The sequence below is a fragment of the Barbus barbus genome, assembly GCF_936440315.1.
Source record: "Barbus barbus genome assembly, chromosome: 26".
Taxonomy (NCBI): Eukaryota; Metazoa; Chordata; class Actinopteri; order Cypriniformes; family Cyprinidae; genus Barbus; species Barbus barbus.
In genome coordinates this window covers 12,580,516-12,605,089 of record NC_136754.1, presented here as the reverse complement: position 1 = coordinate 12,605,089, position 24,574 = coordinate 12,580,516, and the positions used below count along the sequence as shown (strand labels likewise).

At 36.9% G+C, this 24,574-nt stretch overlaps 2 protein-coding genes across 2 annotated transcripts; both read right to left on the bottom strand.

Moving 5' to 3' along the window:
- Positions 1 to 1,498: 1,498 nt before the first annotated feature.
- LOC306846011 (transmembrane and ubiquitin-like domain-containing protein 1) lies at positions 1,499 to 9,055 on the bottom strand. The gene is made up of 3 exons (XM_079379066.1): positions 8,965 to 9,055; positions 4,471 to 5,039; positions 1,499 to 2,351 (listed from the first exon to the last, which is right to left on the bottom strand). The coding sequence occupies exons 2-3, from the start codon at positions 4,992 to 4,994 to the stop codon at positions 2,000 to 2,002; spliced, it is 876 nt and encodes a 291-aa protein (XP_079235192.1). The 5' UTR covers positions 4,995 to 5,039; positions 8,965 to 9,055; the 3' UTR covers positions 1,499 to 1,999.
- Positions 9,056 to 10,423: 1,368 nt separating this feature from the next.
- fastk (Fas-activated serine/threonine kinase) lies at positions 10,424 to 24,439 on the bottom strand. The gene is made up of 10 exons (XM_079379035.1): positions 23,820 to 24,439; positions 20,620 to 21,448; positions 19,438 to 19,911; positions 18,575 to 18,723; positions 18,211 to 18,427; positions 14,386 to 14,545; positions 14,196 to 14,287; positions 13,199 to 13,871; positions 12,977 to 13,091; positions 10,424 to 12,101 (listed from the first exon to the last, which is right to left on the bottom strand). The coding sequence occupies exons 2-10, from the start codon at positions 21,404 to 21,406 to the stop codon at positions 12,015 to 12,017; spliced, it is 2,754 nt and encodes a 917-aa protein (XP_079235161.1). The 5' UTR covers positions 21,407 to 21,448; positions 23,820 to 24,439; the 3' UTR covers positions 10,424 to 12,014.
- Positions 24,440 to 24,574: the final 135 nt, after the last annotated feature.

Genomic DNA, 24,574 nt, shown 5'->3' with positions numbered 1-24,574 from the left:
ATAAACAGGGAGTTTTCCTTTTTGGAGATATCCAAAATCACAGGCAGAACAGGTAGAATATGAGATTTGGAGGGCTTTTATTATGTAATGCAACATCAGATCGTCTTGAAACTGGCTGACATCCTGGGGTAGTGGACTATCAATCTGAATTGAAATTGTTCTGTGGAAACAGGGAGGTTCCTTTTTAGAGCTATCCAAAATCACAGGCAGAACAAGTATAATATGAGATTTGGAGGGCTTTTATTATGTAATGCAAGATCAGATCGTCTTGAAACTGGCTGAGTGACACCCTGGGGCAGTGGACTGTCAATCTGAATTGAAATTGTTCTGTGGAAATAGGGAGTTTCCTTTTTAGAGCTACCTAAAATCAAAGACAAAACTGGTCATATATGAGTTTTTAGAGGGCTTTAATTTTGTAATGCAACATCAGATCGTCTTGAAACACGTTGAGTGACACCCTGGGGTAGTGGACTATTAATCTGAATTGAAATTGTTCTGTGGAAATCTGATCTGAGTTTTTACAAGCTATTACCGCAACGCCTAGTATATGCGCACCACAAAATAACGTGGCGGCTAGAATGACCGTGTTTTTCAAAGTGGAGGCTGGCCTGACCGCAGTATCGACTTAAACTGGTTTTGTGGTCCACGGTCACATACACGCATATTTAGTGGACCCAAAAGCTATTTGGATATCTAAAACCCACATGATAAATAATGTATGGATGTCTGTCCATTATGTAACAAAACGTCATACCAAGTGGCATTCATTTCACAAAAAAAGTCTTAAGGTTTCAAGATAAAACAAAAGATATACCCCCGGTTTCACAGACAAGACTTAAGGCTAGTTCTAGGCTAAAATGCATGTTTTAGAAAATATCTTGCTCTGACATAGCTTAATATATGGGTGATACTGCTCTGTGTCAAGATGCACACCTGTAATGTTTTCTTCTAAGGCATTTTTATAAAAGCTGCTTAAATGTCTTAATTTAACGAAGGCCTAGTTCTGGTTTAAGCTAAGCCCCGTCTGTGAAACCAGGCCATAGAGTCTGAAATTAAGACAAAAGCTTATTTTGACACTTTCCGGATTTCACTTTCTGAACATTTTCTTTTCAAACTTGTCACGTCCACGTTAATGCAATGAACTTCACCTTTACTTATTTTTCTATGACACTAATGTGAACATTAAGGAAACTAAAACATTCATCAAATAACATTTTGACACCAGTCTGTTGATAGTAACTGGAAAGATGTCTCTTTCCAAAAATTAAGCTAGTTCTGAGCACCATTTGTTTGCAGATGCCACTTGCTGCGATAATTTATTTATAATTTAATGATATTCAGACATTTTAAATTTGACCTTAGACTCCAAAAATGTTTTGGGGGCGACGGTATACAAGAAATTATGTGCCTTTTTGAAAAAACAAAAATAGACAAATTAGTCTCAGAATTATCATATGAGCATCGGTAAAACATTTTAAAAATGACACCACTCACCAGTAAATAAAAGAATGATTTAATAGATTATATCTCCATTTCAAAAGCCTTATTATACACAAATTATTTTAACTGTCCCAACACATAAGAGCAGCTCTAGCTGAACTGCTTTACTACGGTTTGAGTCTGGCAGACAGCCAGATGAGCCCCACTTGAAATTCAAACAACATCAACTCACATACAAGCAAGCCCCAGTTTCACACTGGCAGCATGCACATGAAAACAAACATAAGAAAAAAAAAAAATAAAAAAAAAAATATATAGCATATTTCTATCTGTGACAAGCATAAACTTAGTGCAGATGAAAAATTGCAAAAGTGATTAACCAAAAAAACAGACGATCTCAGAGATGTTCCTCTGAAATCACAGCCTTCAGCAAACCTGAAAAGTCCAGAACTCCCAGAAGACATTGCCACTGGCACTGACGAGTGAGCAAGTGCAAAGAATGTGTATCTGTATGTGTGCAAACACGTAAATGCTGAATACGAGTGGACAGAAACAGCCATCAACGCCGATACACCCCAAACGCAACAAAACTAAAGAAGATGGTGATGCCCACAAGTGAGGCGGTGGCAGGTGCAGTGAAGAACTGCCGGTACTGGATCTGGAAGTACCAGAGCACAGACAGCATAAGCACGAACAGAGGCACCATGAGGCTGCCCACGTTGAGCGCCACATGCACCTGGTCAGCAGCCCGAGCCCCGGCAGGCATGGCCCGTGTGGCGTGCTGTGAGATGTGGCAGTGCAGAACACTGTTGTCGGCCAGGTTGAGGGAGGCCAGCGTCTGAGCGTCATCCTGAAGGAGCTGACCCTGGTAAATCAGACGTACCTGGTGCTCCTGTCCAGCAAAGTAAGTCCTGAAAATGTAAACACAGACATTTATATACACACAAATATGAACACCTACACATGCTGCTCGACTTAAGCATATTCAAAATTACTGTATAACTACACACAGAAACAGAAAAGATCTTCCTTGGGAAAATTTAAGTATAACAAAATCAGTCAAATATCAAAAGTTTGTTAGATTCGTAAAAGTTATCAACAAAAAAAGTAGGCGGCCTATTTAAAATGTCTAATTTAACTTACAATCTATAAAGGAGTGGAAAAAAAAAGAGGAGAAATCAGGAATAAGCAAAAAATAAATAAAAAAGGTATTTAGAATCATTAATATAAAAAATGGCTTCTGGTAATTAAGAAATAATACAAGACTGCTTCACCTTACAAATGGTTGTAGAAATATATATATATATATATATATATATATATATATATATATATATATATATATATATATATATATATATGGCTTAAATCAGTTTCGGGGATTCTATATTTGATTTCTTTAAAGAGGGCTCATGTAAACACCTTTAAAGAGAAACAATTTAAAACAAGACTTAATTTGTAGACAAAAATAATTGCTTGTAGATTTTGCACACCTTGTTCATCATGAGAGCTGCTCTTTCATTCTGATTTTAACTTTGATATCCAAGTAGAATGCAATTAGATGTTAAATGTTTACCATATCACAGTTCAAATCACAATTACAATGTCTCATAGCCTTCACCAATCCTAAAAAAACAATGTTCAGAAAAAAACTTTCAAGTTCAGATCGTGCAAAAATGCAGGCACAAATTAAAATTCATCATCTAATCAATGCTGTGCTAATGCATTTTAAACTATTTTAATGGAACATTTTTGGAGAGTTTGGAACATCTGAACCATTTGTAAAAAACTGAATAAAATAGTGTTTTATACTATCATTAGCAGAGAATGCAGGCATTCTGTAAAGCTGCTCAGCAAAGTTTAAATTCCATTCAAAACAGAAGATTCCACTACAAATTTAGCGAATAGTGATTGTGCAGTGATTTTCCTTGCAAATACAAGCCGTCTTCCCAATGAACAACTTTCCCAAACTAAAAACTCTCCAATCTGACCCCTCACCTATAGCGAAAGGGTGGATTTACCTACTCCAAACATGATGTGGACTCCCACACACTCAATCCCTCATATATCCACTAGACATTGAAGAGCTCTATGGTACTGCTTGTAAGAATGGATAATTGTGTCTCATGAGGCTTCTTTTTGGTTCACTCTTCTGACTGAAAGCATAGTGCTACACACTGCATAGGATGAAGTGGTGGTGTTGGAACAAAAGGTCTCTGGCCAGTAACTGTGTGGGCTGCTGCTGCAGAAATTTTCTTGGCAGAAGCTTTCTTATTGATTGACAAAAATGTATAAGCTGCTTAGTGACAATTAATTCAGCAGGTAGCCAAGGATGTAATCCATAAGCAAAAATTGAATAAATGGCAAATAATGCCCTCTGAAGAGCATGAATGGTCACTGTACAACTGCCATCTTGATATAAGCATGAAACAGAAGACAAACAGAAGCAGTGCAAGCACCATTAGAATGCCTGTTAAAATCCAGTTGACGTTTTGAATTTAAACTGAGGTAGTGAACAGGACACAGAACTGCAATTCTGAATTTAAGGACACAGAATTACAATCAACTGGAAAAAAAGAAATTTGCAAACTAGAACTTTTTTCAGCAAAACATGAATTTATATGAAAAAAATTACTTTGGAATTTTAATTAATTACAGCACATCAGATGGAAACATTTTTATAATCAGCATCTTGAGGTCAAAACGGTTTAAACAACATGATTTAAAAATTACTTGGTAGGTAATTAAATTAAGACAAATTTTAGATAAAATGTATATAAAATATTTAGAAACTAATAAAATTACCATATAAATATGAAATTAATTCCTTGGTGCAACTACTAATTGTCCAATTCTTAAATTTTGACTTGCCCAGCAGTTTATTTTTGCTAATTTAAATAAATAAATACATATTAAAATTACCATGTTTCCATCTGTGTGCTGTAATTTGTATGCTGCCTTGAGCATCTTAACCTTACATTAAAAAAACATTTGATTAAAAAAAAAAAAAAAAAAAAAAAAGATACTTACCGTTTAATGTAACCAATGGTGTCTTGAGGATTCACCTGTGCTGTCCTCTCTGTATCATTCAAGAACTTCAGCCTGAGCACCATGTTTCTTTGGGTGTCATTCGGTGCATCTTCGGCCGAAGGCTGTGTGGCACTTGGGGCGCTGGCTGGAGTTTGAGTCGAGGGACCTGCTGATTCTCGATGTCTCAACCCATCCCTCCCAATCCCTGCTTCTTCCAGGAGGCCTCCCTCACTTCCTTCAGCCCTACTAGCATCCGGGGACTCTCCCGCCGCTCCCGCTTCTGTTCCAGGCTCACTCTTATCATTCTCGCTGACACCGCCGGGCGACGAGTCCGTGTTACCCGGGGGGAGCAGCTCCTGGCTGTCAGTCTCTGTGGAGGGGGAGGTCCCTGGGCTGGGTGAGAGGAGGTGTTCAGGGGGTTCAACAGTGTGAGTGGAGGCCCAGGCCAGAACCAGGACGAGCACCAGGAACACCACTCCAAAGAGCAGGGTGACCTCATCACCCACCCCCTCTATTAGAGCCATCCTGGTCTGCTGTGTCCTGGACTAAGGCAACTTCAGACTAGGCACCTACAGCACATGTTCACAATTACTGATGACATTCCTGACAGTTCATTTTAATCAAATACAGGGTATGCATTATGCATCATTCAGGGTTTCTGCAGTTCTAACTAATTTTGGTAACACTATTTTATGGCGACCTTGTTACACGTAGGGCTGCACGATTATGACAAAAATCATAATTGTCTTTTATTCCCTTGAAATTGTAATTGCGATTATTAATTACGATCATCACAATTTACATTGAATGATGTTTATAACATTGTTTGCAGCAACTGCATGCCATATTTTTAGATGAAAATAAACAAGCCGAAAACACTTAACTGAAATACTTCTATTAAGCCTCAAATGTGAACTATACATTGGATTGGTTTCTTCTTTAAATAAAAAAGTTAAAATATGCATGGTATTACAATGCTATACTAAAACTATTAAATGTAGAAAAAAGAAAACATCTTAAGCACACGGAGTAACATAACTGGATTCTGAACAATTAATTGCTGCTTTGAACAATTACGTAATTGCGACATTCATAATTGTAATTGCGATTAGAAATTTGATTAATTGTGCAGCCCTAGTTACACGTTTCATTAGGGCTGCGCGATATATCGAACAGAATGATCACGCGCATCTCGTCAGTAAAGCCGGTTCTGTGATTAGCAGTAAATCGCCATCACCTACTTTCAGATAGAGCCGTAGTTCACTGACAAGCTACAAAATATCGCCTTCATAATCGAAGGCGATTCATCTGCCATAATGAACGCAATATTGCGTAGCTTGTCAGTGAATTATGGTTCTGTGGATTAAATGCCGCTCCATTTGAAAGCAGGTGATGGAGATTTATGACTAATCACGGAACCGGCTTTACTTTACTGACGAGATGCGCATGATCATTGCGTTCGATATATCGCACAGCCCTATGTTACACGCATTTACTATAATAATATTAATAAATTACATGCAACTAACCCTAAACCAAACCCTCATCCTAACCATATAATAAGCACATGTAGTTAATTAATATTACTAAGTACTTAAATGTATAATTACACTGTAACAAGGACACCTTAAAGTGTAACCCCAAATTTCTTGGCCTTTCTAGTCAATACTAGATAAGGATTTTAAAATATTAATATTAATAATAAAAATAATAATTGTACAGATACTGCAGCAGCCAATATCTATTAATAATTAAAATAAACAATTATACTTCAATTTATGTTCACTAGAGAAATTTAAATAAATTTTAAAGACAAATTTTGTTTGTCTTTTAACACATCATGCCAGGTGCCTTGGCCATTTATTTTCATAGTGAAAACCACACATATTTAACATTATTAAAAATTAAAATAGAGACTACGATATTTAAGAACACTTTGTCTCAAAAGTTCTAACACTAAATTTGAATTAATCTGATTAAAAACTCATGGGTACCACACAATATAAAAATTCTCTCAGACAAGAAATACTACAATTCAACCATGTTTTGACTATTTTATAAATCCCAGATATTTGCAGGTTTTCATAATTGTGGGAACTCTGATCATTTAAAAAAAAAGACTAATTACTCTGTTGCCTTGGGGGTTCATTTTATTGTGATATCTGTTAAGTATATGATACAAATACAAAGTTTGTATTTGGTATGTGTGTGTGTGTGTGTGTGTGGGGGGGGGGGTTCTCTTACAAATATAACCATTTAAAAAAAGGATGCACCTGTGGTCTATACAGGTCAAACACTGCCCTTTATTTGAAGACTCAAATGAAGTCCTTTCAGCATCCTACCAGCTTTAAAATATAGCCCAAATATTTGACACGTACTAAGATACACTAAACTACTAACTTGCACTCAAATTGTCTACTGCAGTCAGACAATAGAAATATATTGTGAAATATGCATGAGCTACAGTGGAAGCTTGAAGATGTTCACCATTCAATAAAGCAGAAATATTAGAAAAATATGAGACTTTATGAAACGCCAAAAGTGATCAGGGGAAAAAAAACAAAAAAAAGTTAGCTGAAATTCTCTCTCAAAGTAGTTTTTTTTTTTCTTACACAAACTGTCTTTTTTATGTAAAAACCATAGCAGGGAGGAACAATTCCCAATGGGAATTTCCCATTAAGAAGAATCTTTAAAATTCTTGTACCCTAATCATGAATTGATGAGTTTTTAATGAGCCAATGATCACAGGTGGGTGCATTTGCTGGGGCAATAGCAAGCAAGATAATATTTAAGGCAAGACACCACAGGTGAATAGCATACAAATGATACCCAACATATATCATCATACTTCTCCAGTTGATTAATCACATTAAGCCAGCTCTCATATTTTTCGGAACTCATGTGTTTTCTGAAATGTTATGCTTGCATGTCAATGATGCATTATTAAAATTAATTAAAATGCATTAGGATTTATTTCTAGAAATATGAACTTTGGATAAAGCCAGGTCCTCTTTCATTTTGTTGACATACTGAATTTTTTGAAAGAGGACATTTTGAATATCTTCTGTTACCCCATAAATTAGAAATTACTGTCAAGCTTCATCAGCAAGGGGAAAAAAAACATTCCCCGTGTTATTAGGAATTAACCAGTATTATATCAGGCAAATGATAAATGAACAAACTTCTGTGAAAACCTTTACCGTACATGGGAATAAAACTGGAAATTTAGTTGTACACAAGCACTACTCAAATAGAGATTTTAGGCTCAGTGCATGGAAAAAAAAGTCATTTTGAGAAAACAGCCTTTAAAAGATGCGTATTGTAAATGAAATCTCCAGACGGAAATAAAGTATAACACTGATACTTAAATATGCATTTTGGATGTTTTCTTTCCACTACTCTTAGGCAGACATGCCACTGAAGCCAAATACCCCTAAATCTCAAAACTGACCACACATGAAAAATCATGAAGGCATGGTTTTGCCTGTAGTCTCATGCCTTAGAAAACTATGCCATATAACAATCTGAATCATTTTAGACCAATAAACTGGTCTATAAATTAGATGTTTTCCCACAGCATGACAACTAAAGCAGAAATAGTCAGTGCACAATCCTTTAAACTGTTACAAGTATAAGCCGCAACCTTTGAACAGAGAAGCAGTGAAGTGGTCCCTCGGTTAACCAGATATTTCCCCTCTTTAACTGTGGAGTCAGCATGTTTTAGGTCCTATCTCATGCCCCTGATGACAGCTGCTTTCATTATGCATGCAGTTCACTGCACAGCACATTTCTCAAGAGCAAAGAGGGTAGAATATGTTCCCCACAATCCCCAGAATGGGGTTCAAACCTCTAGGACTTTCTTTCATCAGTGGAACAAAAGAAGAGATGTTAGGCAGAACATTACAGGCTGACAGTCTAAATCACTTTTCACTTTCATAACATCTTATTCCATACAATGAAAGTGAAGTTTAGCTGTCATTCTACCAAACTTCTCCTCTGTTCCTCAGAAACAGTGACTTACGGGTTTGACAACACGAGGGTGAGTACATGATGACATAGTTTACATTATTGGGTGAACTATGGCTTTGAAAGCATCATGTGTGACCGTTCATATGAATGACAGGTGAATTTAAGCGTCTAATCATGAAACGTAATGTAAAGGTAAGAACACGAAACGAAAACAAAAAAAATAACAGATGTAAACAGCCACGTAACCAGTACATCCACACACAACACAAAAAAAAGTTCATGTTAACAATTTTTTACAAAAACAGCCAATTCTTATCTTTTGTAAAGCCATGAGTGTTGGTCTGATTAGCATCAGGTGTGTGTTTGTTCGTGAAGGTAAAGACACCGCTACAGCCACCAAACAGAGCAGCTAACACGCGCTCAACACAGATGTTTCCTTTAGCTACGCCTCAACTGAATGTGCCCTCGAAATGAGTGGAATTAAAACTTTATAAAAGCCTCTATGAGACTCCGAAAACGACTTACCGTTGACATATCACATCGTATGACGGTCCATGATTCGCACCGTTTAACGTCTACGCTTCCTGATTAGAATGATTACACAACGACTACTTCCGGTTAAAAAAAAAAACATACCTTCAAAATAAAGGTGTATTGGTTTAAGTCAAATCCTTCAAGACAACTAATAATCTAGTCAGAATTAATTTTTTCCCCCGATATTAATAATCACGGATAACTTTACCGTTTTACAACTTTATATATCATAACTATATGAATAATTGTGACATAATAGACACAACTGTATATTTATATATTCTGTTTTTGCTATTTTGTATATCTGTATAGTATTCTTTTTATTATCGGTGTCCTGTCGATGTCATTCTGTTGTGCTGTGCAGCTTCTATCACTATAACAAATTTTCCTCGTATGTGTAAACGTACCTGGCAGTAAAGCTCGTCCTCATCATTAAAATATATATATATGTAGATTGGCATACCTAATTCTGAAAGTACTTAAAGGGATAGTTCACTAAAAAATAAAAATGTTGGAATTTACTTTTTTTCCGTCATTGGAACATAAAAGATATCAATAGCCACCAAAACTGTTGTGTTACATTCTTTAAAATGTCTTTTCTTGTGTTTCACAGAAAACAGCCACTCATATTTGGAACGAGGTGAGGGTGATTAATTTATGATTGAAATTAAATTTTTGGGTGAACTGCTTCTTTAAGAAAATTCTAACACTTTACCTGTCAATGCAGCTGTGCCAAAATAAACAGACACTGCTCTTTTAGAGAATCCATGTATTTTGCAACTAGATCATCTGAAGTAGTTTTTACTGTCTGTCCTTCACACACAGATGCTTAGATGTGTTGGACACTAAATGCCAAACTCAGAGCTGCCACTAGCACCTGATCAGACTGTGCTAAGTAGGCTGAATCCCTTATGTTTGACAGGTCAGCTTTAAGCTCATGGCAAAATCCCTTTTGAAGTCAATAAACAAGATTTACATATTCAACATTTGATGAGGATTTATCCACAGATGAGACAAATTAACAAACTACCACTTTGGTAATTGAAATGAAATTGAAATCAAATTAATAATAATTAATATTAGATGAAAATACTAACATTTATTAAAATATCTTCCTTTGTCTTCAGCAGTACAAAGTAATTCATACAGATATGGAACAACACGAGGGTAACTGAAACAAAGCTGGAACAAAATATTGATAATAAAAATATTAATTATAATACGAATAATTAATAATATAAAATAGAATGCAACTCAATGGTCGGCAAAATAGTTACCAAACTAAAATGAAAACTTAAGGTATATATAAGCTAATAATAATTAAAAATGTTAATAAATACTATAATAATATACAAATAATACTAAAATAACACTGCATATTGGTTGCAACTTGACAAGTGTAGAGTATAAGGACACCTACCTAGCTTGAAAAATAAATTGAAGACGAACTAAATGTTCTGCTTTTTAATTTTTAATAATCTTTTTTATATAGACATTTTAAGATGTATATATAAACAGACATTTCAATCCATTTCCACCTGCTACCCGACACACATTCACTCACTCACACAGTCCACTTACTTTCCCATAATAAATTATCTTTCCCTCTAAAGAAAGAGCAAAGCAAATGCACACAGAGAAAGTGGTATATGGTTGACTCGCACAAAATACACCTTCCATATTAAGATCTGATTTTAGGATCTTTATGCTTTTCGTATCAAGCTTCTCAAATCACGTTAATGTAAGCAAGGCCTTGATTTAACAAACCTTCTTGGCTTTAGTTGAAATTAACTATGCAAAACTTATTTTGTACTTATTAAAATAAACTATGATAATACTTAAACATCACACTAGATTGTTGCCTGTCACTGTGACAAAAATGAATGACAAATCCAACTAGATTCCATGAATTAATTTCTTTTTAATGATGAAATTAACATTTTTAACTGCAGCTACATTTACTTGTCTTTTCATAAAATACTTTCATTAAGCTTTTTGTTTAGAATTTGTCTGAATATTACAATGAGGACAGATTCATACACTAAAGGCACAATCTAAAAATGCAACACTCTCCACATGGGAGAGATGAAAACATTATTTAATAACTATCCTGCAGTCAACTTTATGCATTGCTTTTCCCCTCACATGACACCGGTTGATCATTTTGAGAAAATAAAATACATAAACATAACCCATTCCTGCATATAATCATTCTTGTACATTCCATCTTTATCTATCCTGTAACTCCATACAGTTCACATAAGACTTTTAATCAACATTCCCATTTATTTCTTACCATATACGCCCATATCTATCCCCAAAACCTCAATTCTTTTAGGTTTAAAACCAAAGATCAGCAGTCGTCGTGGTGGCAGCGTCTCAAATACATATAGCCGTGGCTCATCATCAGACCCCTGCAAACTTGTGTCCACATCCATAAAATATACTGTACTATACTTGCCCCAAAAGACAAACTTAGTTCCTGCTCCTAAATTTGCACCTAAACACACCAAAATAACAGTGAGGACACAAAAGGGGATGTGGGAACACCATCAAAAACTAAAATAAAATCCTGGGGAATATATAATAACAAACAGCCCGCTCTTCTCACCCCCAAATATACCAGAAAGCACTCACTCTGGACAAAATATAAAAGATTTCAGACGTGCTGCAGATTTTCATTGAGAATGAAATGGCCCTTGATCATTTGCTGAGGGAAGTAATGTTTGCTTAATGATGCTGAATAAGCTTTATCATCCAGGCACAGTTAGACTACATATATTATTTTGAACTTTGCCCAAAGAAGATCTTGGTGTAATTAAAAATAACAATAACACCCTCCCAGATTCCTTGTGTCAGCCGAAGTTTTGTCCTGAAAACAAGGACTGTTCACATCCTGTGTACAAACGCACATACAGACGCTCACATACACACACAGACACATACGTACACCATAGTCTTTCTGAAAACAACGAAACCTCTTGAAACTGTGGATGCCGCACATGCTCTCTGAAGCACACAAACACACTGCATTTATGTCGTCATAAAGGAACCTCCAGCAGCTTTTTGTGTAGGTACTGCTTCACTTCCTCTATCCCGTTCAGTTTCTCCAACTCCAAATAGGGCAACTGCAAGTGAAATAAAAATTAGTTAAATTAAATATTATAATTTATGTAAATTCCTTATTTTTTGATAATTTTGCCATAACTTAATGCTACCTTAATGTTATAGTAAAGATTTAACTCTATTTAGCAAGTTTATTTGATCAAAAATACAGTACAAATGTACTGTTGTATATTATTACTATTTATATATAATATAGCTGTGTTCTATTTAAATACATTTTAAACAGTAATTTATGCCTGTGGTCTTCAGTGTCACCTGATCTTTCAGAAATCATTCTAATACGCTGATTTGGTGCTCAAGAAAGTTTTCTTATTATTTATTCCTTCATATACTATTACATTTCTTATTACATAAAAGTTTAAGACATTTGTGCTGATTAATATTTTTCTGGACATGGTGATGCTTTTCAGAATTCTTTGATGAATAAAAAGTTCATTTGATTAATCAAATGAACAGCATTTATTTGAAAGTTTTTGTAACATTATTACTGTCTTTACGGTCTCTTCTTGGTCAATTTAATATCTTCTTGCTGAATAAAATTATTAATTTCAGAAAACATCTTATTGCTATATTTTCCCCATGCATGCTGTTTTTTTAGAAGAACTCAAAATTATAGTTTTAATACGTATTTTAATATGTACATATACATTGACTTTAGTAGTGTTTTTTTTTTTTTTTTTAAATAGCTGTAAAATAATTAGATTAGGTTTGAATGTACTATTGAACTATTGAATATTCTGCTATTAAAATGAAGTCAGATACCAAATATTGGTGAGTCCCTACTATTTAAAATAAACTAGACAAGCATATATGATATCTTAAGCCTGAAGAAATTAAAAATTGAATAAATCAAATTATTGTGTATTTCAGTGTTCACCTGTAGTATGATGTAGCCCAATAACTGCAGGTGACGGTCTCTCATTGCCCTGGATCCAACCAGCACGTCAGAATTATGGCAGTAATGCCATTTATCATTTACAGACATAATAACCCTGCATGTGAGGAAGTACAGAAAGAATGGGTTAAAGATAACGACCAAAACATTCAAGCCCAGATGACATAGATATATATTTGATTGAATGATTAAGGAAGGACTGACCTCTTCACCTGCTCTCCTGTAGTCCGGTCAGCTTCAGGGTTGTCTGGGTTGTGAAGCTGCAGTGGAGAAGCGGCCACAACATCACTCTCACCACCCTCTGGGTATGAAACACTTTCGTAAAATGTAGCGATCTCACAGTCCGGCCCCTGGTTTGCTCCTGTCGCAGCACCTCCCTCATCCTCCAGGATTTTTCCAATGGAGAACTGGAACAGGGAGTCTTGCGGGGCAACCGTGCCTGGAACGGAGGGTCCCGTCTGGGTCAGGCAGTCTGAGGGGCTACTGAGGGTGGAGCTATCCTGGCTCTCCAGAGAGTGTTCCTTGGCTAGAGTCGAGTAGTAATCTGAAGTGGTGTAATATGGGTTGTAGTCCAGCGGGACCGTTCCATTAGGGCCGACCCTCTGAGATCCTCCTCCTGCTGCTGCTGCGGGACGCATGTGAGCAGAGAGGAAGGTAGACTCGTCTCCTGCTCGTTTGTCGGCCCCTTCCTCCAGTGATGGGGCAAAGGGAGAGAACTTCTGGAAGTCAGTAGTAAGGGCTGTGACAGAGCCGGGCCCCTCTGGAGATTTGAGGTTCAGTACTACACACGCGGTTGAACCTGCTGCTAATGATGCTGCTGATGTACCTGTTCTGATGGGGAGGACGCGGCCTGTGCTGTCGATCCACAGCAGGAAATCTGCCATAAGAAAAATGCCACATGAATTTCATAATAATGCTAAAATTTACATTAATATTAATAATTGTGTGTAACATTACAGCAAAGTTATTTTAAATTGTAATATTTCATGATATTACTGTACTTTGTACTCTTACTGTTTTTTTTCCCCTGAGCAACTAAATGGAAACTGAGCATAAGACACTTAAGTGTAATTACAACTATTTTCTTAAAAAAATAAAATACTTTATTGGCTTGGCCATCGGCCACCCTGCTCTCCGACCATCCAAAAATCTATATCAGTTGACTTCTACATAAATACATAGATTACAACAAGCAAATGACCTGTGTAATATCCTGGTGCGAGAACTTCATCTTGTTTGTAGCCGTGCTCACCAACAAGCTGCCGGAGTGCCTCTGCAACCAGACCTTTGTAACTGCAATACAAACACTCTGAGCGCACTGCTACCTGGACAAATTGATGCAACATCTCTATTGGATTTCAGGATACAGGCAGACTTCTAAAGTCACTAACCTGTATTTGCGGTTCACCTCATCTGCAGTTAAAGCATGGTCGAACATGAGCACTTTGTGGGTAACCTGAAGGCGAGGTCCAGTGTAGTCCCTGTATTCAAGCTCGACAGCTGCATCCAGTAGTGAAAGGTATCGACGTACAATCAGGGCATACGGGCTGTCTACAAACAAGAGACAGAGAAAAAGTGACAGTAAACACTTTTACATTGTTACAAAAAAATCTAATAAATGCTGTTATTTTGAGCTTTCTATTCACCAAAAATATTAAGCAGCACAACTGTTTTCAACACTAATAATAATTTAAAAAAAAATGTTTCTTGAGCACCAAATTAGTGTATCAGAATGATTTCTGAAGGATCATGTGACACTGAAGACTAGGGTAATGGCTGCTCAAAATTCAGCTTTGCATCACATAAATAAATTACATTTTTTAAAACAGAAAACAGTTATTTTAAAACGCAATAATATTTAACAATATTGCTGTTTTTTTACTGAATTTATAATGAAATAAATGCAGACTTGGTAAGCATGAGAGACATAAAAACTACATACATTTTAAAAAAACTTACAAATCCCAAACTCAAAGTTTTGATAATCTATTGAAAGAAACTTCTAAAACTATTTTAATAAAAATTTAACCATAATTCTTTGTTCTGTAAGGTGGAAAAAATGAATTGCAATTTAATCATTTGTAAAGTATTTATACAGTATTTGCTCTACTGAATTAAATAATATGAAACATGACCTAGACATTCTTCATCCTTTATGGAATTAAGTTTCATTTTTTTCATGTGGGTCTTTGTATCAAAAGACAGTAAAATACAGTCTTTATTTATACTATAATAAACAAAGTATAAATAAATGAAGAATTGCAAAGAATGTTATGTAAAGAAATAAATCCACCAGCAGAGGTCACTATTGCTATCTGTCACCTGTAATGTGTTTGCAAGTGTGTACTGGTCTAAATTCAGTTTAGTATTTACTTAGGTGTAACCAGGATATTATAAATAAGTTTTATTAAACATTAAAAAACAAACATGGAGCCTTGAGCCATCTGAGCAAATAAGGATATTTAAAGGCTGAATATTTGCGTATTACTGATATTAATTATATGGCTCCGCATTATCGTCCGGGCAGAACTATTGTTCCAGCCACCAAAGACAGATTCACAAATAACCTACCTGATTTATCTCAACCGCTCTGTGTACCCATAAATACACATGAACTAGACGAAATGACTAGCAACATGGGCACTATCTTCTCTAATACATTAGAAGCTGTTGCCCCCCTCAAATTGAAAAAGGTTAGAGAAAAACGTACTGCGCCATGGTACAACAGTTATACCCATTCTCTCAAGAAAGAAACTCGTAATCTTGAGCGCAAATGGAGAAAAACTAACTTAGAAGTTTTTAGAATTGCGTGGAAAAACAGTATGTCCAGCTATAGACAGGCTCTAAAAGCTGCCAGGGCAGAGCATATCCGCAAACTCATAGATAATAACCAAAACAATCCAAGGTTCTTATTTAGCACAGTGGCTAGATTAACAAATAAACACACGCCACACAATCTAAATATTCCCTCACAGTTTAATAGTAATGACTTTATGAATTTCTTTACTGATAAAATAGATAAAATCAGAAATACAATATCAAATGTAGATTCTACTGCGTCTAGTATTTCAGCTTCATTCATCGCACACAAAGAAAAACTGCAGTGCTTTACAACTATAGGACAGGAAGAGCTAAATAAACTTATCAGTGCATCTAAACCAACAACGTGTTTATTAGATCCTGTACCTACTAAACTACTGAAAGAGTTGTTACCTGTAGCAGAAGAACCGCTTCTCAATATTATTAACTCATCGTTATCTTTAGGCCACGTCCCAAAACCATTCAAGCTGGCGGTTATTAAGCCTCTTATTAAGAAACCACAACTAGATTCTAATGAACTGGCAAATTACAGACCCATTTCAAATCTTCCATTTATGTCTAAAACTTTTGAAAAAGTTGTGTCTGCTCAATTGTGTTCCTACTTGCAAAAAAATGATCTCTATGAAGAATTTCAGTCAGGTTTCAGGCCTCACCATAGTACAGAAACTGCACTTGTTAAAATTACAAATGACTTGCTTCTTGCTTCAGACCAAGGCTGCATCTCATTGCTAGTATTACTTGATCTTAGTGCTGCGTTCGACACTATAGACCATGACACACTCATAGATCGATTACAAAACTATACTGGTATTCAAGGGCAGGCTTTAAGATGGTTTAGATCCTACCCGTCTGATCGCTACCACTTTGTTCATTTAAATGGGGAGTCATCTCAATTATCACCAGTAAAGTATGGAGTACCACAAGTATCTGTCCAAGGATGTATGCTATTTTCAATATACATGTTGCCCCTTGGAAATATTATTAGAAAATACGGGATTAGTTTTCATTGTTATGCTGATGATACTCAATTATATATCTCAACAAGACCAGATGAAACTTCTAAACTATCTAAGCTAATAGATTGTGTAAAAAATGTAAAAGATTGGATGACCAATAATTTCCTCCTATTAAATTCAGATAAGACAGAGATATTACTTATTGGACCAAAAAAACAGTACACAGAATCCCTTGGATTACAATTTGCAACTAGACGGATGTACTGTTAGGTCCTCTAAAGTCAAAAATCTGGGTGTTATATTAGACAGCAACTTCAGAAAATCATATTTCCCATGTTACAAAAACAGCATTCTTCCATCTTAGAAACATTGCCAAGCTTCGAAACATGCTACCTGTTTCTGATGCAGAAAAGCTAGTTCATGCATTCATGACCTCTAGACTGGACTATTGTAATGCACTGCTAGGTGGTTGTCCTGCATCTTCAATAAACAAGCTACAGATAGTCCAAAATGCAGCGGCTAGAGTTCTTACCAGGTCAAGAAAATATGATCATATTACCCCAATTTTACAGTCTCTGCACTGGCTACCTATTCAGTTCCGTATCATTTACAAAATATTATTACTTGCCTATAAGGCCCTAAATGGTTTTTATAAGGCCCTAACTTGTCTTCTACCACGCTACAATCCAACCCGCTCCCTAAAGTCGCAAAACTCTGGACTTTTGGTAGTACCTAGGATAGCAAAGTCCACTACAGGAGGTAGAGCTTTTTCACATTTGGCTCCCAAACTCTGGAATAGCCTTCCTGATAACGTTCAGGGTTCAGACACACGCTCTCTGTTTAAATCTAGATTAACGACACATCTCTTTAGCCAAGCATTCACATAATGCATTTTATAATCTTGTACTGCAGTTATATCTGATCAAATGTACATTATTATTATTCTTTAGCTTGGGTTGAACAAATCATTTTTGCTTAGATGGAACAGCAGCTACGCTAATTATGTCTCTATTTGTCTCTCTGTTTCTGCAACATTAACATCCCGTGGTAACTAGGAATTACAGAAGCTTCAGTCTGGATCCAACCCGGCTTAAATGATCTGAGATGACCGAACACCTGAGAAAAGATAATGCCAACCCCTCAGAGGACTTCGGAGGATGCCAATGCTCAGACAACATACAGAATTACCAAATTTTGCCATAAGTTAAATATATTAACGTTCTGCAATATATAAATATATTGTGGAAACTTAAATTCCTGTAGAGCTGCTTTGCAACGATTTGTATCGTAAAAAGCGCTATACAAATAAACTTGAATTGAGTTTAATTTAATTTAATATTTTATCTTTTCAAGAGACAAGCACTAGTCTTCTTAGCACTCCACAAACATGCCAGTTAAGATTTCAAAACAAGCATTCAGTAATAACGAACTCCAACTCACTGGTGACATTACTGATGAACGATGGAGAGAAGACACGGTGAAGAACAAGCCCAGGAAAATGGCCCAACTGAAACAAAGACATGAGGATGTTTACGGTAGCCAGCGGAGAACTCAGAGCCTTTAGTTCAAGCACCATCTCCAGTTTGGAGAAAAACAGTGCTTCATTAGCCGGCCGATAACTCATGCGACTGAACGGGAAAACAAGCTTCTGGATCACCTAGACAGAGAAAATGTTGAAAGGGGAAAAGTTCAATACAATACATTGGTCATTTGGTTTATCAGCATTATATAATATGGAAAATTAAAATAAGTTCTTTCCTATAGAAACAACTCTTTAGTACCAAAACTGGACAAGTTCTCTAACCTTGCTGTCCAAGTATTCACCCTTCTTGACCAAGAAGTCAGCGATAGTGTCCAGCAAGCGTGTTTCTCTGAGGCGATGGCGAGCGATGTATTTGGCGATGAGGGCCATGGTGTAAGGCGTAATGCTATCAACCTTTTTAGGCAACTCATCTAAAAAGATAAAAAGGGTTTCAAGTTAGCCTCATTCCTCATCCCCCATTCAGTTCGTGGCAACAGGAAACTGTATCATTACACAGGGGGAATTATGCCATGTACACCAAGTGGTCAAAGTTTGGCCCAGTTAGTCCCTGCCGGAAGATGCCAGAACTCCTCAGTTAATACTCAGATTATTTCTCTATTGACACACACTCAACATTTAAAAAATTCAAAGATTATTAACAGAAATGTCTGAATTATGCACAGTAATTTCAGTTGTTTTTTTTAATTATAGTCGGTTTATGGTGGATTTTTTAAATACATAATTTTTCACACATCAAACAAAAGGGTAGTGCTGTGTGATGAGTACAAAATTATGTATTAAAAACATTCAAATTGAAAACAGTTATTTACAATTGTAATAATATTTCACAATATCACTGTTTTAACTGTATTTTTAATCAAAAGCAGCCTTGGTGAGCATAAGAGACTTATTTCAAAACCTTTAAAAATCAACCCCGGGGCTTTTGAAATGCACTGTATATGTACAATACAGGATTTAAACATGTATAAAGTAAACAATTACAGTAAATAAGTTAAAGTAAATAATTCAGCAAGTTAAAATTTTTGGCTAAACTGTTCCTATACGTTTCCTTTTCAGACAGAATTACTTAAGTCTAGTAAAACTGTCTCTAATTTTTGAACAAGACAAATGTGTCGTTAACTCACCTGCAAGGCTGCTCACAAACTTCTCCTGCCTGTTCTGGTAGAAGAGGTGAGAGCTGAAGATAAGCTCAAGGCTCTTGTTGCTAGCCTCCCTGGCACATGCTGACAGCATCTCGTCCAACAGAGCCATCTCATGGTCCCTGACGCTGCTAACACTGGCCAGTGTGTGCTTCACCAGCCGCAGGATCTTCCGGTTCACCACCAGCTGCTCAGGGGAAACTCCATCCGCCGTCCGCAACGCTCTCCATTTAGTGCGGTAGTATGAGAGCAGGAGGAAGAGCGTCTGGGGATGGCGCTCCCGCTCAATGTTCTTCTCTAGCCCGGCGAGACATGATTCAATCAAGGGATGCTGGCTGGACGGATGAAGCTTCATGCTGCTGCTGAAAACCATCGAGATGTCCTTTTGGTTAAACTGGGACAGGCGAGCCTGGGACTCTTCCTCCAGAACCTGGACGATCTGAGCGTCACTGGGCAGCCCTGAGTGAGATGGAAAACACAAAGGATAAATACAACAATACATGTTTTTATATTAAAATATTATGTCAAAAAACTATAGATTGTAACTGGGTCATTGACATGGCATACCAAACAGTGGCAACAGTGTTACATGCTATACTTCACCTAAAAGTATTTCAAACAACAATCTCATTCTCTTTTTAAATTAAAAAATTAAATAAAATTATGATTATAATAATAATAATTATTACTATTATTAATAAATACTTTTTACAAATATTTTATAATTATTTACTGAATTGTTTTTAAGCTTTTTAAATATACAAAATATTTTTGAACTGAGCTATACAACATCTAAAACTATTTCAAATAACTTTTTATTCTTTTTTTTTTCTTTCAATTTTGAATTATATTTTTGAATTATTTTCTTAGTATTTCGACTAACAACTGCATATACAGAAAACATTATTTTTAGCACTTTGGAATTTTTTGCAACTTTTTTTCTAAAAGCCAAAATTATTATTTTAGTTATTATTATTATTATTTTTAAATTATTTAAGAATATTTCATTGCATGACATTTCAATTAACCCAGTTAAATGGAAGTAAGGAAAACTGACCTTTTGATGAAATGGTCATGTTTAATATCAATGTCATTTGCTTAAAGTACACTACACTACATAAGTACACTACATTCACTTTAGCTATTGAACTAAATGTGACAACTCACCAAGAGCAGCTACAGCATAAAGGCAGTTAACAATGCTGAAGTTGTCAAACTTGGAGCAGTCATTGACAATGGCATCACAGAGCGTCTGAAAATCCTGATTATCCAGAATCTGGCGTATGGCGTTCTCCCCCGAACCTCCGGCAGAGGATGCAGGTAAGGCCCCGTCACCTGCTCCTCCGCTGCTACTGCCTGATCCGCTCCCACCCACCTGACCTCCAGCCTGCTGCAGCACCAGGAGCTGACCGATCTTCTGTAGGGCAATGGGGTAATGATTGTGCGAGATCTTCCCTGGATTCTGGGTGACCCAGCGCAGAACTTCATCTACGGTGCGCGAGCGATCAATCAGCCGCTTCATGGTGAAGAAGGTATCGTAGCTCATCTTCTCGTGGATGAAGTTCCAGGTTTTCTTCTTGCCGTGGTGCAAATGCGCATGGGGCTGGTAGTGTGGAGGGGGGAGGTGGGTGACTTGAGGGTGTGTGTGGTAGTGCTGGTGGGTCTGGTAGTGGGGCCGGTGGGCATCTAGACGGGCTTGATAAACAGGTGGGTAGCTCTGAGGCTGATGGACATGGGGGTGATGAGGCGGGAGTGGATGATGGTGGTTCTCCAGCATGGGCGGCCCTCCTCCCATCAGGCCGATGCGGCGACCTGGCTTGCCTCCACCACCGCTGTACATACGTGTGGTGTACATACTAGTGAGAGCACCTAGAATCAGTAGGCAAGAACGCTGGTGCGGCGAGGAGAATCTCCTGCAGGTTAAGAGGCCAAAGCATACAGGCAGCCCCAGCATGGTATATAGGGTGGTCCAACAGTGAAGTTCAAAAGAACACTCCTACAAACAGAAAGCACATCTTTTACTGAGTAACCGTCAGAGTACAAATGATTTTTTCAGTCTTTATCCAGCAGCTTTTAGTGCTGAACCACAGTGAGATGCAACATTATAGTTCAGCGCTTATAGAAACTCATCTCCGCACTAATGAATCAGGCAGGAGGTGCTCCAGAAATAGACAGTAACTTGAGAATTGTCAGGCTGATGTGCCCTTTCCATTAGGGGCTGATCGGAGGAGAGGATATCCCGTCCTCATATCTGAATCAGACCTCATTTATGAATTAGGATGGTTTTCATAACACAACAATAAAATGATCCTGATTCTAAGAAGGTTGATCCAGATACAAAACTTTAAAAACAGCAATCCAGACAAGGATGTCCACTAAAGTTTGGGGTCAGTAAGATTTTTAAAAGAAATTAGTACTTTTATTCAACAAGGATGCATTAAATTCATCCAAAGTGACTGTAAGGCTTTTAAACATTGTTAAAAATATTTATTTATAATACATGCTGCTCTTTTGAACTTTCTGTTCATTGAAGAATCCTGAAAAATGTAGCATGGCTTTCACAAAATAGCAGCACAACTGTCTTTAAAAAACTATCTTCAGCACTAAATCAGCATATTAGAAGGATTTCTGAAGGAAATGACAGTAATGGCTCCCAAAAACTCATCTTTGTCATCACAGAAATAGAAACATAAAACAGTTATTTTAAAATGTAATATTTCACAATATTACTGTTCATACTTGTTTAAATGCAGCCTTGGTGAATACAACTTAAAGGGATAGTTCACCCAAAAATGAAAATTCTGTCATCATTTGCTCACCCTCAAGTAGTTCCAAACCTGTATGAATGTCTTTGTTCTGCTGAACACAAAGGAAGATATTTTGAAGAAAGTTTGTAACCAGGCTTTTTTGGGGCACCATTGACTTATATAGTAGAAAAAAAGGATTATGGAAGTCAATGGTGGCCCACAACTGCTCTGTTTCCCACATTCTTCAGAATATCTTCCTTTGTGTTCAGCAGAACAAAGACATTCACACAGGTGTGGAACTACTTGAGGGTGAGTAAATGATGACAGAATTTTCATTTTTGGGTGAACTATCCCTTTAAGAGAGTTTTTTCAAAAACATGAAACAAAAAATATTACCGACCCCAAACTTCGGAACAGTAGAATTAAATATTCAAGATTGAAGGGACCAAATATAAAAAAGCATTTCAAACAAGCACTAATCCAAATATTGTATATTGCACTATGAGTCCAACTGCTGTAAACAGAGAGTGCTGTCAGTGCCTCATGTCCGTGTTTCAATGGTTGGACTAGTCACTATAGAAACACTGATCCTATGACCACATCATCAGTTAGCCAGTCAAGTGGACGTCTCTGAGAACAACAACATTATTATAGAGCAACAACTATTTTAATGCTGTTTCCACAACATTTGCCCCGTTCAATGAAAATACTGTCATCATTTATTCACCCTCATATTGTTTCAAACTTAAAAACTCAAAAAAGGAGATATTTACAGCATTTTGTCCAAGCTGCTCTCTTCCATAGAGCCATTCTCCTCCTTCCATTCTCCTCCTATACATTGATTTGTATAGCACACGTGACAACGGTCAAGTACGATTTTCAACTTTGCAACCTTAACTTTACCATGTTCCTTCAGACTTGGAATATAGTCATATAAACAACTTTAATGATGTTTTTGTCAAAAATTGTAGCTTTCCACAAAAATGTTAAGCAGCACAACTATTTTGAACATGTATATATACGCAGAAATATTTCCTGAGCATCAAAACAGCATATCAGAATGATTTCTGAAGGATCACATGACACTAAAACTGGAGTAATGGCAGCTTTTCCATCACAGGAATAATTCGATTTTAAGATATATTAAAGCACAAGTTAATTTCAATTGTAAGTTGCTCTTTTCTATACAATGGCCTCAGTGGTGACCTCACAGCTGTCAAGAACGAATTTCACCGATAACAACAATTTTTGAGTCCACAAAAAAGCTTTTGTATATCTTCAGACTTGGTATACAGGCATATTAACAACTTTAATGTTGTTTTTTCCTCATTCACTAAACTGGGTGTTACATAGAAGAAAGTAAGTCAATCAGGTTTGGAACAAGATAAGGGTGAGTAAATGATGAAGGATATTTCATTCAAAGAGGCCTGTTCCCTTAACTCAAACGTCTAGCATTCTCTTTTTAACACTTGTTAATAGTTTTATTGTACCTGTACAGTGAGTAAAAAGCTCGAACTGCCTTAATATATGTGCCACTGTAAAACAGACTAGGTCTAAACTGTTTCCCTTACAACATTACCATAAGACCTGGCGTGATAATGTCGTTAAAAGCAGGCTTACATGTTTATCTCAGAGGATGGATGTGCAGGGTCAGGAGGATGAGTACGCACACAGGAATTGGTGGCATTGGCAAGATTATTGCTCTCGATTCAAATCATTCGACGGCTAACTGTGCTGCACAGGATTCACAAACTGATTTTTAATAAAGGCTTTAACGGGACTGACATGTTGTAAAAGCAGGATTTATGGAGAATCTGCTGAGGCCCCGGAAGAGGAGCAGAGCTGCGCGCTGCTAACAAACTGCTACACCGATCATGTACACAATATCTGCGTGTTGATCACCTCCGTGTCACGAAACGGCGAGTTTTATTAAAATATGGCTAATATAGTGCGTGAATTTGGTGCAATCCGGTAGGACGTGGCTTGATCAACGTGCGCGACTCTTTTCCAGCATCTAAAGTGAGTGATTATCAGTGTAGGTGAAGGTAAAGCTGTCTGAGCGGAAGTGTTTGTCTCTATGATCTCGATACAGATCCACACACGAGACTCGTATCCTGTCGCCGCGGCGGACTCGTCTGTCAGGGCCTGTAACCTCGGGGAGCCCAGCCTTCTGTTACACTCCCCTTGCACTCCGCCAGTGGTCATCCGCCGCCCCGGTGATCGCCATGTTTCCGGAAGTCAACAGAGGCAGTCCGGAAACACGTGCTTGTCGGGCGGTGAGATTTTTTTTCCCCTCTGTCATAATATTAGTTTTTCTGATTTAAAAATAAAAAACAACAAAATATCATTAAATTATTGAATTAATTATACAATAC

Excerpts from the sequence above, each read along its gene's own strand:
- LOC306846011 (XM_079379066.1), bottom strand. The coding sequence starts at position 4,994 with ATGGCTCTAATAGAGGGGGTGGGTGATGAGGTCACCCTGCTCTTTGGA. Across the intron at positions 2,352-4,470 it reads ACCATTGGTTACATTAAACG|GACTTACTTTGCTGGACAGG; the intron begins GTAAGTATCTTT and ends TTACATTTTCAG.
- fastk (XM_079379035.1), bottom strand. The coding sequence starts at position 21,406 with ATGCTGGGGCTGCCTGTATGCTTTGGCCTCTTAACCTGCAGGAGATTC. Across the intron at positions 14,546-18,210 it reads GTTCATCAGTAATGTCACCA|ACAGCCCGTATGCCCTGATT; the intron begins GTGAGTTGGAGT and ends TCTTGTTTGTAG. Across the intron at positions 12,102-12,976 it reads TGGGCTACATCATACTACAG|TTGCCCTATTTGGAGTTGGA; the intron begins GTGAACACTGAA and ends TTTCACTTGCAG.